The sequence below is a fragment of the Pan paniscus genome, chromosome 1 (assembly GCF_029289425.2).
Source record: "Pan paniscus chromosome 1, NHGRI_mPanPan1-v2.0_pri, whole genome shotgun sequence".
Taxonomy (NCBI): domain Eukaryota; kingdom Metazoa; phylum Chordata; class Mammalia; order Primates; family Hominidae; genus Pan; species Pan paniscus.
This window is the reverse complement of record NC_073249.2, coordinates 2781442-2794199: the sequence shown is the minus strand read 5'-3', so window position 1 is coordinate 2794199 and position 12758 is coordinate 2781442. Positions and strand designations below refer to the sequence as shown.

General features: G+C 36.7%; 1 protein-coding gene across 5 annotated transcripts in view; it reads right to left on the bottom strand.

Moving 5' to 3' along the window:
- The window catches only part of SMYD3 (SET and MYND domain containing 3), a 759415-nt gene that overhangs the window by 589307 nt on the left and 157350 nt on the right, over positions 1–12758 (bottom strand). For all 5 annotated transcript variants that reach the window (XM_003807985.5, XM_008960083.3, XM_034950165.3 and 2 more), the window contains exon 3: positions 3997–4104. In XM_003807985.5, the coding sequence (XP_003808033.1) occupies positions 3997–4104 (108 nt within the window). The remainder of the gene's footprint in view (positions 1–3996; positions 4105–12758) is intronic.

Here is a 12758-nt window from a genome sequence, read left to right as displayed (position 1 = left end):
AATGACATGCTTTCCCTGTGCATTAGTTTACAATACCCAAGTTATATAGGCAATGTAACAGAGATTATTACCATCTCATACCTCAAAGACAGAACCTCCTCCATCTTTATTCCCACAAGAAGATAGCAGGGCCTTCAAAGAGAGGCTGTGTATCTCTTCACTGCTACAGATTCCATGATTAATAGGAAAAGAACAAATTTTTTTGTCTAAGACACTCCCTGGAATAATCTACCTTCTACATTAACATGGGGTTAATTTCAGCCTTAAATAGGAATAACACAGGCATACCTCATTTTATCACACTTCACTTTATAGTGCTTTGCAGACATTGCACTGAAGATTTACATCATTGAACAAGTCTATCCATGCCATTTTTCTAACAACACGTGCTCACTTTGTGTCTAGGTGTGACATTTTGGAATTCTCACAATATTTCAAACTTTTGGTTATTATTATATCTGTTACTGTGGCCTGTGATCAGAGATCTTTAATGTTACTACTGTAATTGTTTTGGGGTACCACAAACCATCCACATATAAGACCACAAACTTAATCAATAAATGTTGTGCGTGTTCTCACTGCTCCGCCGACCAGCTATTCCCACTGCCTGGCTATTCCCCTATCTCTTCCCTCTCCTCGGGCCTCTGTATTCTCCGACACAACAATATTGAAATTAGGCCAATTAATAACTTTACAATGACCTACAAGTGAAAGGACGAGTCACACATCTCTCATTTTAAATCAAAAGCTAGAAATGAGTAAGCTTAGTGAGAAAGAAATATTGAAAGCTGATATAGACCATAAGTCAGGCCTCTTACACCAAACAGCCAAGTTGTCAACACAAGGGAGAGTTCTGAAAGAAAATGAAAAGAGCTACTCCCATGAACACATGAGTGATAAGAAAGCACAACAGTCTTATTGCTAATCTAGAGAAAGTCTGAGTGGCCTGGATATAGAAGATCAAACCAGCCACAATATTCCCTTGAGCCAAAGCCTAATCCAGAGGAAAGCCCTAACTTGCTTCAATTCTATGAAGGCTGAGAGAGGGAAGAAAATTGCAGAAGAAAAGCTGGAAGTTAACAGAGGTTGGTTCATAAGGTTTAAGGAAAGAAGCCATCTCCATAACATAAAAGCACGAGGTGGCCAGGTGCGGTGGCTTACGCCCATAATCTCAGCACTTTGGAAGGCCAAGGCGGGCAGATCACCTGAGGTCAGGAGCTCGAGACCAGCCTGGCCAACATGGTGAAACCCTGTCTCTACTAAAAGTACAAAAAATTTAGCTGGCCATGGTGGTGGGCGCCTGTAGTCCCAGCTACTCAGGAGGCTGAGGCAGGACAATCGCTTGAGCCTAAGAGGCGGAGGTTGCAGTGAGCCAAGCTCACGCCACTGCACCCCAGCCTGGGTGACAAAGCAAGACTCCATCTCAAAACATACATACATACATACATAAATCTAAAAAAGTGCAAGGTGAAGCAGCAAGTGCTGATATAGAAGCTACAGCAAATGATCCAAGAGACCTAACTAAAATAATTGAATTTGGCTACACTAAACAACAGATTTTTAATGTAGATGAAGCAGCCTTATATTGGAAGATGTCACTTAGGACTTTCATAGCTAGAGAGAATTCAATGCCTGGCTTCAAAGAACAAGTGGACTTTTTTTTAGGGACTAATGCAGCTGGTGACTTTAGGTTGAAGCCAGTGTTCATTTACCATTCCTAAAATGCCAGGGCCCTTACTATTTGTGGTAAATCAACTTTGCCTATGCTTTACCAGTGGGAGGTCAAAACGGCAACATGAACCAGAGTTCAGAAGATTCAGAAGAACTTGGTTCCAACCTTCATGGTAACACTGAAGGGTCAAGACTTCAGTAGAGGAAGTAAGTGTAGATGTGATAGCAAGAACGAAGGAGCTGGAATCAAGATGAAAACCTAGGAAATACCCTTCTACACATCAGTCTTGGCAAAGAATTTATGATGAGTCCTCAAAAGCAACTGCAACAAAAACACAATTGACAAGTGGGACCTAACTAAAATAAAGAGCATCTGCACAGCAAAAGAAACCTGCAATGGAGTAAATAGACAACTTACAGAATCGAAGAAAATATTCGCAAACTATGCAGCCAACAAAGGTCTAATATCCAGAATCTATAAAGGAACTTAAGCAATTCACAAGTAAAAAACAAACAACCTCATTAAAAAGTGGACAAAGGGCCACCACAGTGGCTCGCACCTATATAATCCCAGCACTTGGGGAGGCCTAGGTGGGAGAATTTCTTGAGCCCAGGAGTTTGAGACCAGACTGGGAAACATGATGAAACTTCGTCTTTCCAAAAAAAAAAAAAAAAAAAAAGGAAAAAACACAAAAACTAGCAGGGCATGGTGGCATGCACCTGTGGTCCCAGCTACTCGGGAAGCTGAGGTAGGAGGACTGCTTGAGCCCCAGAGGTTGAGGCTGCAGTGAGCCATGATCATGCTACTGCACTCCAGCCTGGGGCAACAGAGTGAGACCCTGTCTCAAAAAGTGAAAATATAAAGTGGACAAAGGACAAGAACAGACACTTCTCAAAAGACAACATACAGGTGGCCAAAAAACATAGGAAAAATGCTCTACGTTACTAATCATCAGAGAAATGCAAATCAAAACCACAATGAGACACCATCTCATACCAGTCAGAGTGGCTATTATTAAATAAAAAAAAACACATGCTGGTGAGGCTGCAGAGAAAAGGGAACACTTATCTACTGTTAGTGGGAATGTAATCTAGTTCAGCCACTGTGGAAAGCAGTTTGGAGATTTCTCAAAGAGTTACCATTCAACCCAGCAATCCCACTATTGGGTATATATCCAAAGGAAAATAAATCACTCTACCAAAAAGATACATGTACTCATACATTCATCACAGTGCTATTCACAACAGCAAAGGCATGGAATCAATCTAGGTGCCCATTAACAGTACAATGGATAAAGAAAATGTGATACATAAACACTATGAAATATCATGCAACCATTAAAAAGAGTGAAATCATGTCTTTTGGAGCAACATGAATGCAGTTGGAGGGCATTATCCTAAGTGAATTAACATAGAAACAGAAAACCAAATACCACAGGTTTTTACTCACAACTGAGAGCTACATATTGGGTGGACATGGACACAAAGATGGGAATAGCAGACACTGGGGAATACGAGGGGGAGGTAAGAAGCAGGGAGTGGGCAAGAGATGAAAAGCTAGCTACTGGGTACCATGCTCACTACCTCAGTGATGGGATCCATCATACCCCAAACCTCAGCATCATGCAATATACCCATGTAACAAATCTGCACATGTACCCCCTGAATCTAAAATAAAAGCAAAACTTTTTTTAAAACAGAGAGAAGTAGAGCCTGAAGAATTATAAATTAACTGATTAAAAATTAACTGATTTTCTGCAATCTCATGATAAAACTTGAAAAGATGAGGAGCTGCTTCTTATGAAGGAACAAAGCAGGTGGTCTCTTGAGATGGAACCTACTCCCAGTGAAGAAGCTGTGAGGCTTCACATGTGACAGTGAAATCATTTGCGAAAGGAAGAGGCAATCAATGCGGCAAATTCGACTGTTGTCTTATTTTAAGAAATTGCCACAGCCACCCCAAAGTTCAGCAACCACCACTTGATTAGTCAGCAGCCATCAACATCCACCAGCGAAAAGATGATGATGCACTGAAGGCTCTAATGATCCTGAGCACTTTTAGAAATATATTTTTTAACTAAGGTATGTACATTGTTTTGTTGGCATAATGCTACTGCACACTTAATAGACTACGGTATAATGTAAACATAACTTTTATATTTACTGGGAAGCCAAAAAATTTGTGAGACTCATTTTATTGCAATATTTGCTTTATTGTGGTAGTCTGAAACTGAACCTGCAACATCTCTGAGGTATACCGGAAAATGCAACTGCATATGTTTATTTAACCAAAACCCAGCTATATTTCATGAGTTTTATACTCACAAGTTTGAAGACAACTCTGCCAAGAAGTCGAACGGAGTCTGGAGGATATCTGGGCTTGCAGCTTTTAAGGCATTTGCATTCCCGCTTGTGGTCTGGCCAAGCTTTTTTCTATTAAAACAAGAGTGGGGAGAACATAGGTGACCTAAAATTTAACTTTCATTTATGCTGGTTTTGAACATCAAGAGTCATAAACATTAAATTTTAATAGTCCAAATGTAACTGCACAATAGAAAATAAAAGCAATATTCTAAATCTGAAAATAATCCAGGATGAGTCTTTGCCAAATATGCAATTACTATGCAAGGACATTAAAAGCCTCAGCTTCACCTCTGTGCTTTCATTTGTCCGCTGGTTATTACCTGGCTAGTGGAGTCCAAAGAAAGAGCCGTTACAGCTTACTTAATAATGTATAAGATGGTCTTGGAACTGATTAAACAGGATTCAACAATAGTCATTTTGAATACAAAAGGAAAATGTCACTCCAAATTAGAAAATAAAACGTGGTTCAGAAGACTCAAAATAGGGATGACAGCCTTCTGAATTTCTGTGCTGCTACAGAAATATCAGGAGGGCTAACATACCCCCAAATATAAAATCTCTTTGTTTTAAAAGCAGCATAAAAAGAGCTATTAGCTAAAATCATTAAATGTCCAGTTTGTCCTGGATGTGTCTAGGTTTGTATCTATGTCCTGGCTTAAATATTAATAGTGCCCCTTTTCACTCTGAAAAGTTCTGGTTTTGATGACAAATTATATGGTCATCTAAGCCATGATCCTAGCCATGTGTTGATGTGGCTAAAGAGACCATTGAGTCAGTTGCCAATGTACGGATGAATGGACTAAAGGGAAGGACACTATCCTTGAGCCTTGGATCAGAAAGGCGACGGCTCCTTTCACACGGAATCACTTTCATATGGAAATAAAATCCAGATCATCTAATATTTAGCCCTGGTGAGTAGAAGAAGCCTCAATCAAATGTCTCTCATGTTATATTCTGAAAATTGGAATTTCCATTACTGAAATGCCTGATACCACTTACTCATTCTTATTTCAAAAATTATAAATCTGCTCCTCAATTTCTGGGTCTACAAAATCAATGTGCTGTTCATAATTTTTGTTTTAGCATTTACACTTCACTCACTTCTAAACAAGACTGAGCTGATTCAAAGTAAAGATGTGTATGAAATAAGACTGCAAAACCAGAAACAGAACATATTAAAATTATGGAAGGGGGAAAAAGGAAAGCACGCTAGCATTTACTTAGCATTCTACAAGGTACTAGACACACGGCTAAGCAAATAACGAAGCACGTTTCACTTGATTTTCATAATAATCCAAATGGTAGGTATTATCCCTCTATTACAGAGAAAGGCTCAAAAGCTGATATCTAACTATCAAACTGCCCAAATACAAAAAGAGAGAGTAAAAATTCTTAGCATGCTAAACATGAGAGCTGAATAATTTCTGCATTACATTTGAGTATTTGTACATCACATTTATTTGAGATGCCTTACAAGCAAGGCAAAAAAGAAGGCATAATGGCTTATATAATCCTCAACTGACAGAAAGTAAAAACATACAGTTTCACCAAGTATTAAATCACAGGAGGGATTTATTCCAAGAATGCTAATCAACACACTGAACAATGTCCTTAACAACAGTTCACAACTATAATGGCCTTTCACATGACTTCTAATATCAGTACTCACTGAAAAGCATAATATTAAAATACAACTCAGTGAAAGAACAAGCTTCTGTTGCTCAGGGTGCTAGTCCTTGACTAGCAATTAGCAATTACCAATGTGTGTAAGAGGCCTAAAATATACATGGTACAATTGTCAAGTAAGTTTTAAAAACACAATATCATGTTGACCCTACTTAGAGATTCAAAATATACTTAGCATCCTAAAAGTTCTAAAAGTCTATGCACTAAAGAAATGTGTATAAATTATTTAACACAGTTTCCCATGCTTGTTATTGTCACCCTTTAGAGAGTTAGGTTGGTATTCACTAACTCAGATATATCTATATATTTTTTTTCACCTGGTCTTTGTATGTGAGTGGGTTAAGCTAACAAATTTACATTCATTTGCACTCACAAGAAACAAGAGTGTTAACTTTTTTGGTTTTTTACTGATAGAAGGGAGAACCATAACTTTGGCGTTAGTTTGCCTTCGATTATAGAAGTTGAGAAACCTGTCAGATGTTCTCATGGACAGAGCGTGTAGGCAGGAACAGATAACATAGTGCCAGTGGGTCTATCAGAAAGTACCTTAGGCTCTGTTCAAATGCCTCAGTGTCCAGCTGAACAGGGCTCACACTCAGCAAAACAAGGCAGAGATAATTTGAGGCAAAAGACCTTAAGAGCAGATTTTAATCAATGCTCATTTTAATTACAAGAGATCATCCATAACCCCTCTGTTAAAACCTAAATATTTGAGCAGCTCAGCCTCCTGATAGCTTACCAGGGTGAGATAAGTACAAAACGTACACCAGATAATGAACAACCGATCAGTTAGATGACAGCATTTGGAATTAAACATCCAAATTTTGGAAAATTCCTGTTAAAACAACTTTAGGTCCTTAACATAATTGATATAGAGCTCTTATTTCTCAACAATAACTAGAAACTAGACAAAATGTTTCTTAAACTTATTCCTAGATCATTGCCTGAAAACATACTTATTTTCTCATTTGCTTCAGCAAAAATATGTTCATTATTTCCATGAAAAGCCAAATCAGATCATTTAGGCATAAATAGAGAAAGCAATCATACCACATATCAGCCCATTCCTTTTCTTTTTAAAACATTAACTGTTAAAATTTATCATTCAGCTTCACCTATCACATCTTACCATAAGGGTTACGAATACAAGCATACCACAGAAAAGGCTTACAAAGAAATCTTTTTACGCAGCTCCTTTGACTTTGAAGCAAAACGTGACAATCATACAAAAGCAAAAGGCATTATCTTCACTCAACAAACTAACCTTGGTCAAGACCTCGATGACACATTTGTCATATGTATTTGCCAATTTCTCAAAAGACAACCTTCCTGATTTACATTTTTTCCTATTTTCTTACATTACTTCCAATACAGGATATAATTAAGATTTTGCTCATAACATTGGCTGTAGTATTTTCTTTTGTCATAGCTGAAAATTAACAATGATGTACAATAAGCATGAATTGGCTTGAGAGACAAAGGAAATTAAAATACTACATTAAGAAGCAAAAACAAAAGGAGACAAGAGTTTCATGCTGGAAAAAAAGGAAATGACATCTATAACACAATTCTTTCAGTGCATGCATGACTCAAAAAACAACTTCAGAATCTATACAGTTTCATAATGTATTTTATAGTATTTATAACAGTTCATGACATAAACTCATTAACCACACCAGTAGTTCTAAATGGGAGTGATGCCTATTTGAGGGTTGTTTGAGAAATTTATGGGGGTATTTTTATTTGTCACAAGGTTTATGGAAAATTACAGGCACTTAATGAGCAGGAACCAAAGGAGCCAGACATTCTGTGTCGGACAGTTCTCCACAATGAAGAATTATCCAAATCCAATGCAACTTTCAAGTGTCCAACCAAATTCCATGACGGTGGAAAACTTGTTTATAATTGTCTGAGCCTAGAACTAAATCTCCTTTTACATTTAAAAACAAAGAGCTCGTTTTTACATAATCCTAACAGCACTGAATTTTCTAGGTAAATCAAAGGAAGACTGTATTTTAAGAATTTTACCTAAATTACTCAATTAAAGCCATATCACTGAAGGCAACACCACTTAGAGTACTTGAGTTACCAATACAACACGGCTTCTGACCCGCATCTCTACTTCCCTTCTCACAGTGACTCTATGCATAGGTGCAAATATGTGACTAATGATGTCTTCCAGTCTAATACCTCAGCATTTACATACTGAAATACATATTATTTTATCATAGGTTTTAATTTTCTTTTTCCTTATATTCCAATTATGGCATTATATTAATGTTTTGAAAATATGTAACTAGGTATATTGCACTACCTGTATAATTTCATTTGAAGATAGTAGAGAGGGCAATAAAAATAGTTCTCACAAAAATGGGGAGTTGGGTCTGAAAAGAGCTGAGAAGCCCAGATCTAAAAAAATGCTACACAGTTACACATGCCACACACATACACAAGAATATATTTTTAAACACATAGCCTAACACCCACCCTAGGGATTCTGACACTACCCATGAGACAGAATCAAGCATCCCACTGCAGGGCTGCTATGGTTTCAATGTGTACCTCAAAGTTCATGTGCTGGAAACGTAATCCCCAGTGCAACATGTTGAGAGGTGGGATCTTTCAGTAGCACAGCGCTCATGAACGGATTAATGTCACTATTGCAACAGTGGGTTTGCTATAAAAGAGAGTCCAGCCCTCTCTTGTTCCCTCTCAGGAGCACGCTCCCGTCATGTGACGCCTTCTGCCATGTTAGGATGCAGCAAGAAGGCCCTTACAGATGTAATCCCTCAACCTTGGACTTCCCGGCCCCCAGAAACACCAGCCAAATAAACTATTGTTTATGAATTACCCAGTCTGCAGCACTCCATTAATAGCAGCACAAAAACAGATCAAGACAAGGGCATTCCATGAGTAGCTAAAGTTGAAAAACCACTGAATTAAACTAAATTACAAAGGAGGTCGTTATATATACTAAATAGATGAAACAAAATACAATTCTATAATTACCATTGAACTATTGTTCTATAGAAATAAATATTGTATAATATTAAGGTGGAAAAAGTGTTTTAAACAGAACATAAAATGTAAAAACCATAAAGGAAAATAAATATATATTAAATTACATGTTCAATACATATTTTATGATTTATTCTAAAACCAGTACCATTAAGGGGGTAAAATTTACTATATATTATCATTATTTGAAATTAAGGCCATACAAAAAGAAGAAATGAAAGTAGACTCTCACAATTCTTTCTTTGACCAATAAGAGATGGTCTTGATTACATGATTATGAAAGGAGTGTATTGATGAGATGTTACACTAATAAGAGAAAATCAATTTATTTCTTTCTTATGCAAAATAACATTTGCACTATTATCATATTTCCCTCTCCTCTTTACATACGAAGTCCCTATTGCTCACTCAAGAACCCATTTAAATGCTGTTAAACACCAAGTTTTGGTTGGAGTGGATATCCATTTTAGGGTAGCTCATTATTGTTTGGGATAGAGTGTAAGAAGGGTCATCCTGTATTGAACCTTGGATTGGGTAAAATACATCCAATTCATGACATCAGCTCACTAGGTATTTATTCCATAAGAAGATTAGATTCAAAGATCTGTAAGGCAGTCTTCCAATGATAAAATTCTATGAGTCTGTAACATCCATTCCTAACAAATATCTGAATTATGTCAAAATAGGTTTGAAACCTGCTTGGGTTAGGCTTACAATCATTGAAAATTTGCAACAGTATTTTCCTCAGCTATTTGGTCATTAAGGATGAAGAAGCTGTCTTTAAAAATATAGAAAAGAAAATGAATTTTTTGAGCCCACTTATTCAACAGTTTCATATAACATTAACTAAACATCTTCTATGTGAAATATCACAGTGATTTTTTTCCTACATATTCAGGACTTACTCCACTCACAAACAATCATCTACAGAGGTTTCCTATGGGCAAAACTTAGGATAGTTGAGCTGCCACGCAACTTGCAGGAAATAAAAGATACTCGACAGTTTTCCATTCACATCCAGTTTGCTTGATAGCAAATAAATAATGCCTCCTCCTTTATCCTTGAAATGCAGTCCAATATTGAATTACAGATTGTCAGATGCAGGCAGATCTGAAAAGCCGGAATCTGGGAAAAGAAAACTGGAAGGCTAAGCAGGTTGTCTAACAGCTACAGTTGACTGACAGGTATTGATTAAGATCTTGCAAAAAAATCTCTTTAGAGCACACTAGAGATTAGTGATAGATATGAGACTTCTCACTTTAAAAGCTTACTGAATGCTGTATCAAATGTAGAGCAAGAGCATCTTCTCACTAGTCTTAATCAAATTAGATGAATAGAGCTAAATATAAAGAAGGAATGTGGCATGAAAATGGTCTTAGGGCATAAGGTTGACAAGAGGAAAAAAAGAACGTGAATAAATGACCATTTCTTGGGCAAATGGGAATTACGGTCTCCTGTTAAGTGAGGAACCTATAATATGAGACAATAATAACAACAGTGCCCCCAAAGTAAGTCAATCATCATCTACTGCAGGGTTCCAAAAATATATGGCTCATAGGTAAAATTCATTCTACATTTTTACATTTATGTAAAATTCAAATTCATGTACGTTCTAATTTGTGCTACATTTTTAGTAAAATTGTACATTACAGGGATAGAGCCACACTTATTAGTTACATTCATTCATTTCATGCTACATCAGAGTTGAACACATACGACAAAAATCATATGGCCACAAAGCCTAAAATATTTACTATATAGTTCTTTACAGAAATTAGCCAATGCTTGATCTAATGAGAGATCATATGAAGACGAAATGACTTAATTGATAGTTTGGCTGGAGAGCAAAATAAATCATGCACTTCCACAGACTTCCAATCTTATTTGGAAAAAGCATCTATCCTAGATTAATCAAAATATCAACACCAGCTTCTAGCTGAATATGGTAGGTGGGGCACATGTATTTTATTTCCTCAAAACAAGTAATTATCAAATTTTTTACTCCCAAAGTGAACTGGAACAGCCATCAATGGATGAGTGGCAGGGAAGGATGTGGTTACCCCATTTGAGAGTGAAAAACTGGTGGTAAGAGGACAGGCTGCAGAAGCAGGGTCACAGAGGCCACATGTAGGGACAGTCCCATCTGAGAGGGAAGGTCAGCCTGCCAAGCAGAATTCCAGAAAGGATCTAGAATCAAAGACTATACATTGGTAGAATGGAATTGAAAAATACATGAGAAAGAGAAAATTAACCACAAGTCTGTATGCCAAAGAGTCTCAAAACACCCCTTCTCTACTTTTGGCTTGATTGAGTAAGCAATGGAAGGTTAATGTACAGAATCTTGTTGAATTTGATGCTAAGATTATCTCTGATCCAGATTATTGCTATAGCCTCCTATTTGGTCTTCCTGCCCTGACTCTTACCCTTCTAGAACGGCTTCTTCAAACAATAGTCTAATTCTTTGAGTGGCTTAAAAATTGTGATCACTGTATTACAGAAAAAGAAATAAAATCTATGCACACTTAATGGCTCTGTGGTGACCAATATGTTTCAAACTACTTACTTGAAATATAATTTACATTATTAAATTATATTTAGGTTGGTGCAAAAGTAATTACTTTTAATGGCAAAAACCACGGTTATGTATAATAAAATGTATCCATTTTAACAGTATAGTTTGATAAATTTTTGTTTTTTTGAGATGGGGTCTTGCTATATTGTCCAGGCTGGTCTCTAACTCACGAGTTCAAACAATCCTCCCACCTTAGCCTCCCAAAGTGCTGGGATTACATGCACATGCCACCACACCCAGCTTTGATAAGTTATGACACATATATCTCCATATAACCAACACCAAAATTAAGCTACAGATGTTAGTACTCCCCAAAAGTTCCCTTGTGCCCCTTACATTCAAGTCCTCCATCCCAGGCAACTCAGTGGTTTTGTCTCTATAATTATAAGATTAGTTTTGTCTAGCCTAGAACAGTATTACTTCTTTTCATCTGGCTTCATTCCCTCAGTACAGTGTTTTGAGATTCATTAACATTGCGGCATGCATCAGTAGTTTGTTCCTCTTAATGGACAAGTAATAGTACAGTATGCATCTCTTTATTCATTTACCTGTGGATGAATATTTCACTTGTTTCCAGGTTTGGAACATTGAACATTTATGTACAAGTTGTTTTTGTAGATGTAAGTTTTCATAACTCTTAGGTAAATAACTAGGAGTAGAACTGCTGGGTCATACAGTAAGTACACCTTTAACATTATTACAAACTACTAAACTTTCCCAAAACAATGATAATGCTTTACATTCTCACCACCAGTGAACAAGAGTTCCAGTTGCTCCATCACCTTGCCAGCACTTGACAAGGTCAGTCCTTTTAATTTTAGTCTTTCTAGTGGGTGTGTAGTAATATCTCATTATGGTTTTAATTTTCATTTATCTGGTGACCAGTGACAATGATTATCTTTTAATGTATATCTTCTTAAAGTATCTATTCAAATCTTTTACCTGTTTTACTGGGTTTTCTTACTACTGAATTATAAGTATTCTTTATAAATTCTGGAAACAACTTCTTGGTTGGGGTGAGAGAGAGAGAAGGAGGGAGAGAAAGAGAAAAGGAGGGAAACAGGGGGAAAGAGAGGTCTCAAATATTTTCTCCATATCTGTAGTTTGTCTTTCCAAGGAGCTGAAGGGTTTAATTTTGATGAAAATCAATTTATCAATTTTTCTTGGAGGCTTAGTGCTTTCTGTGTTCTACATAGGAAATTTTATGTACCCAATATCCAAAGAGTTTCTCCTATGTTTTCTTGGTTTTATAGTTTTAGCCTTCAAGTTTAAGCTTATTGAACCTAAATCTTATTAAATCTAGTGAAGAATTGTTTTTACTTTTATCATTTATTTTCCATGTGCATATTAGCACAATTTTTTGAAAAGATCATCCTTGCATTATTGAATTATGTTGGCACCTTTGTTGAAAATCAACTGGCCATATATGTGTAGGGCTATAGTTTTT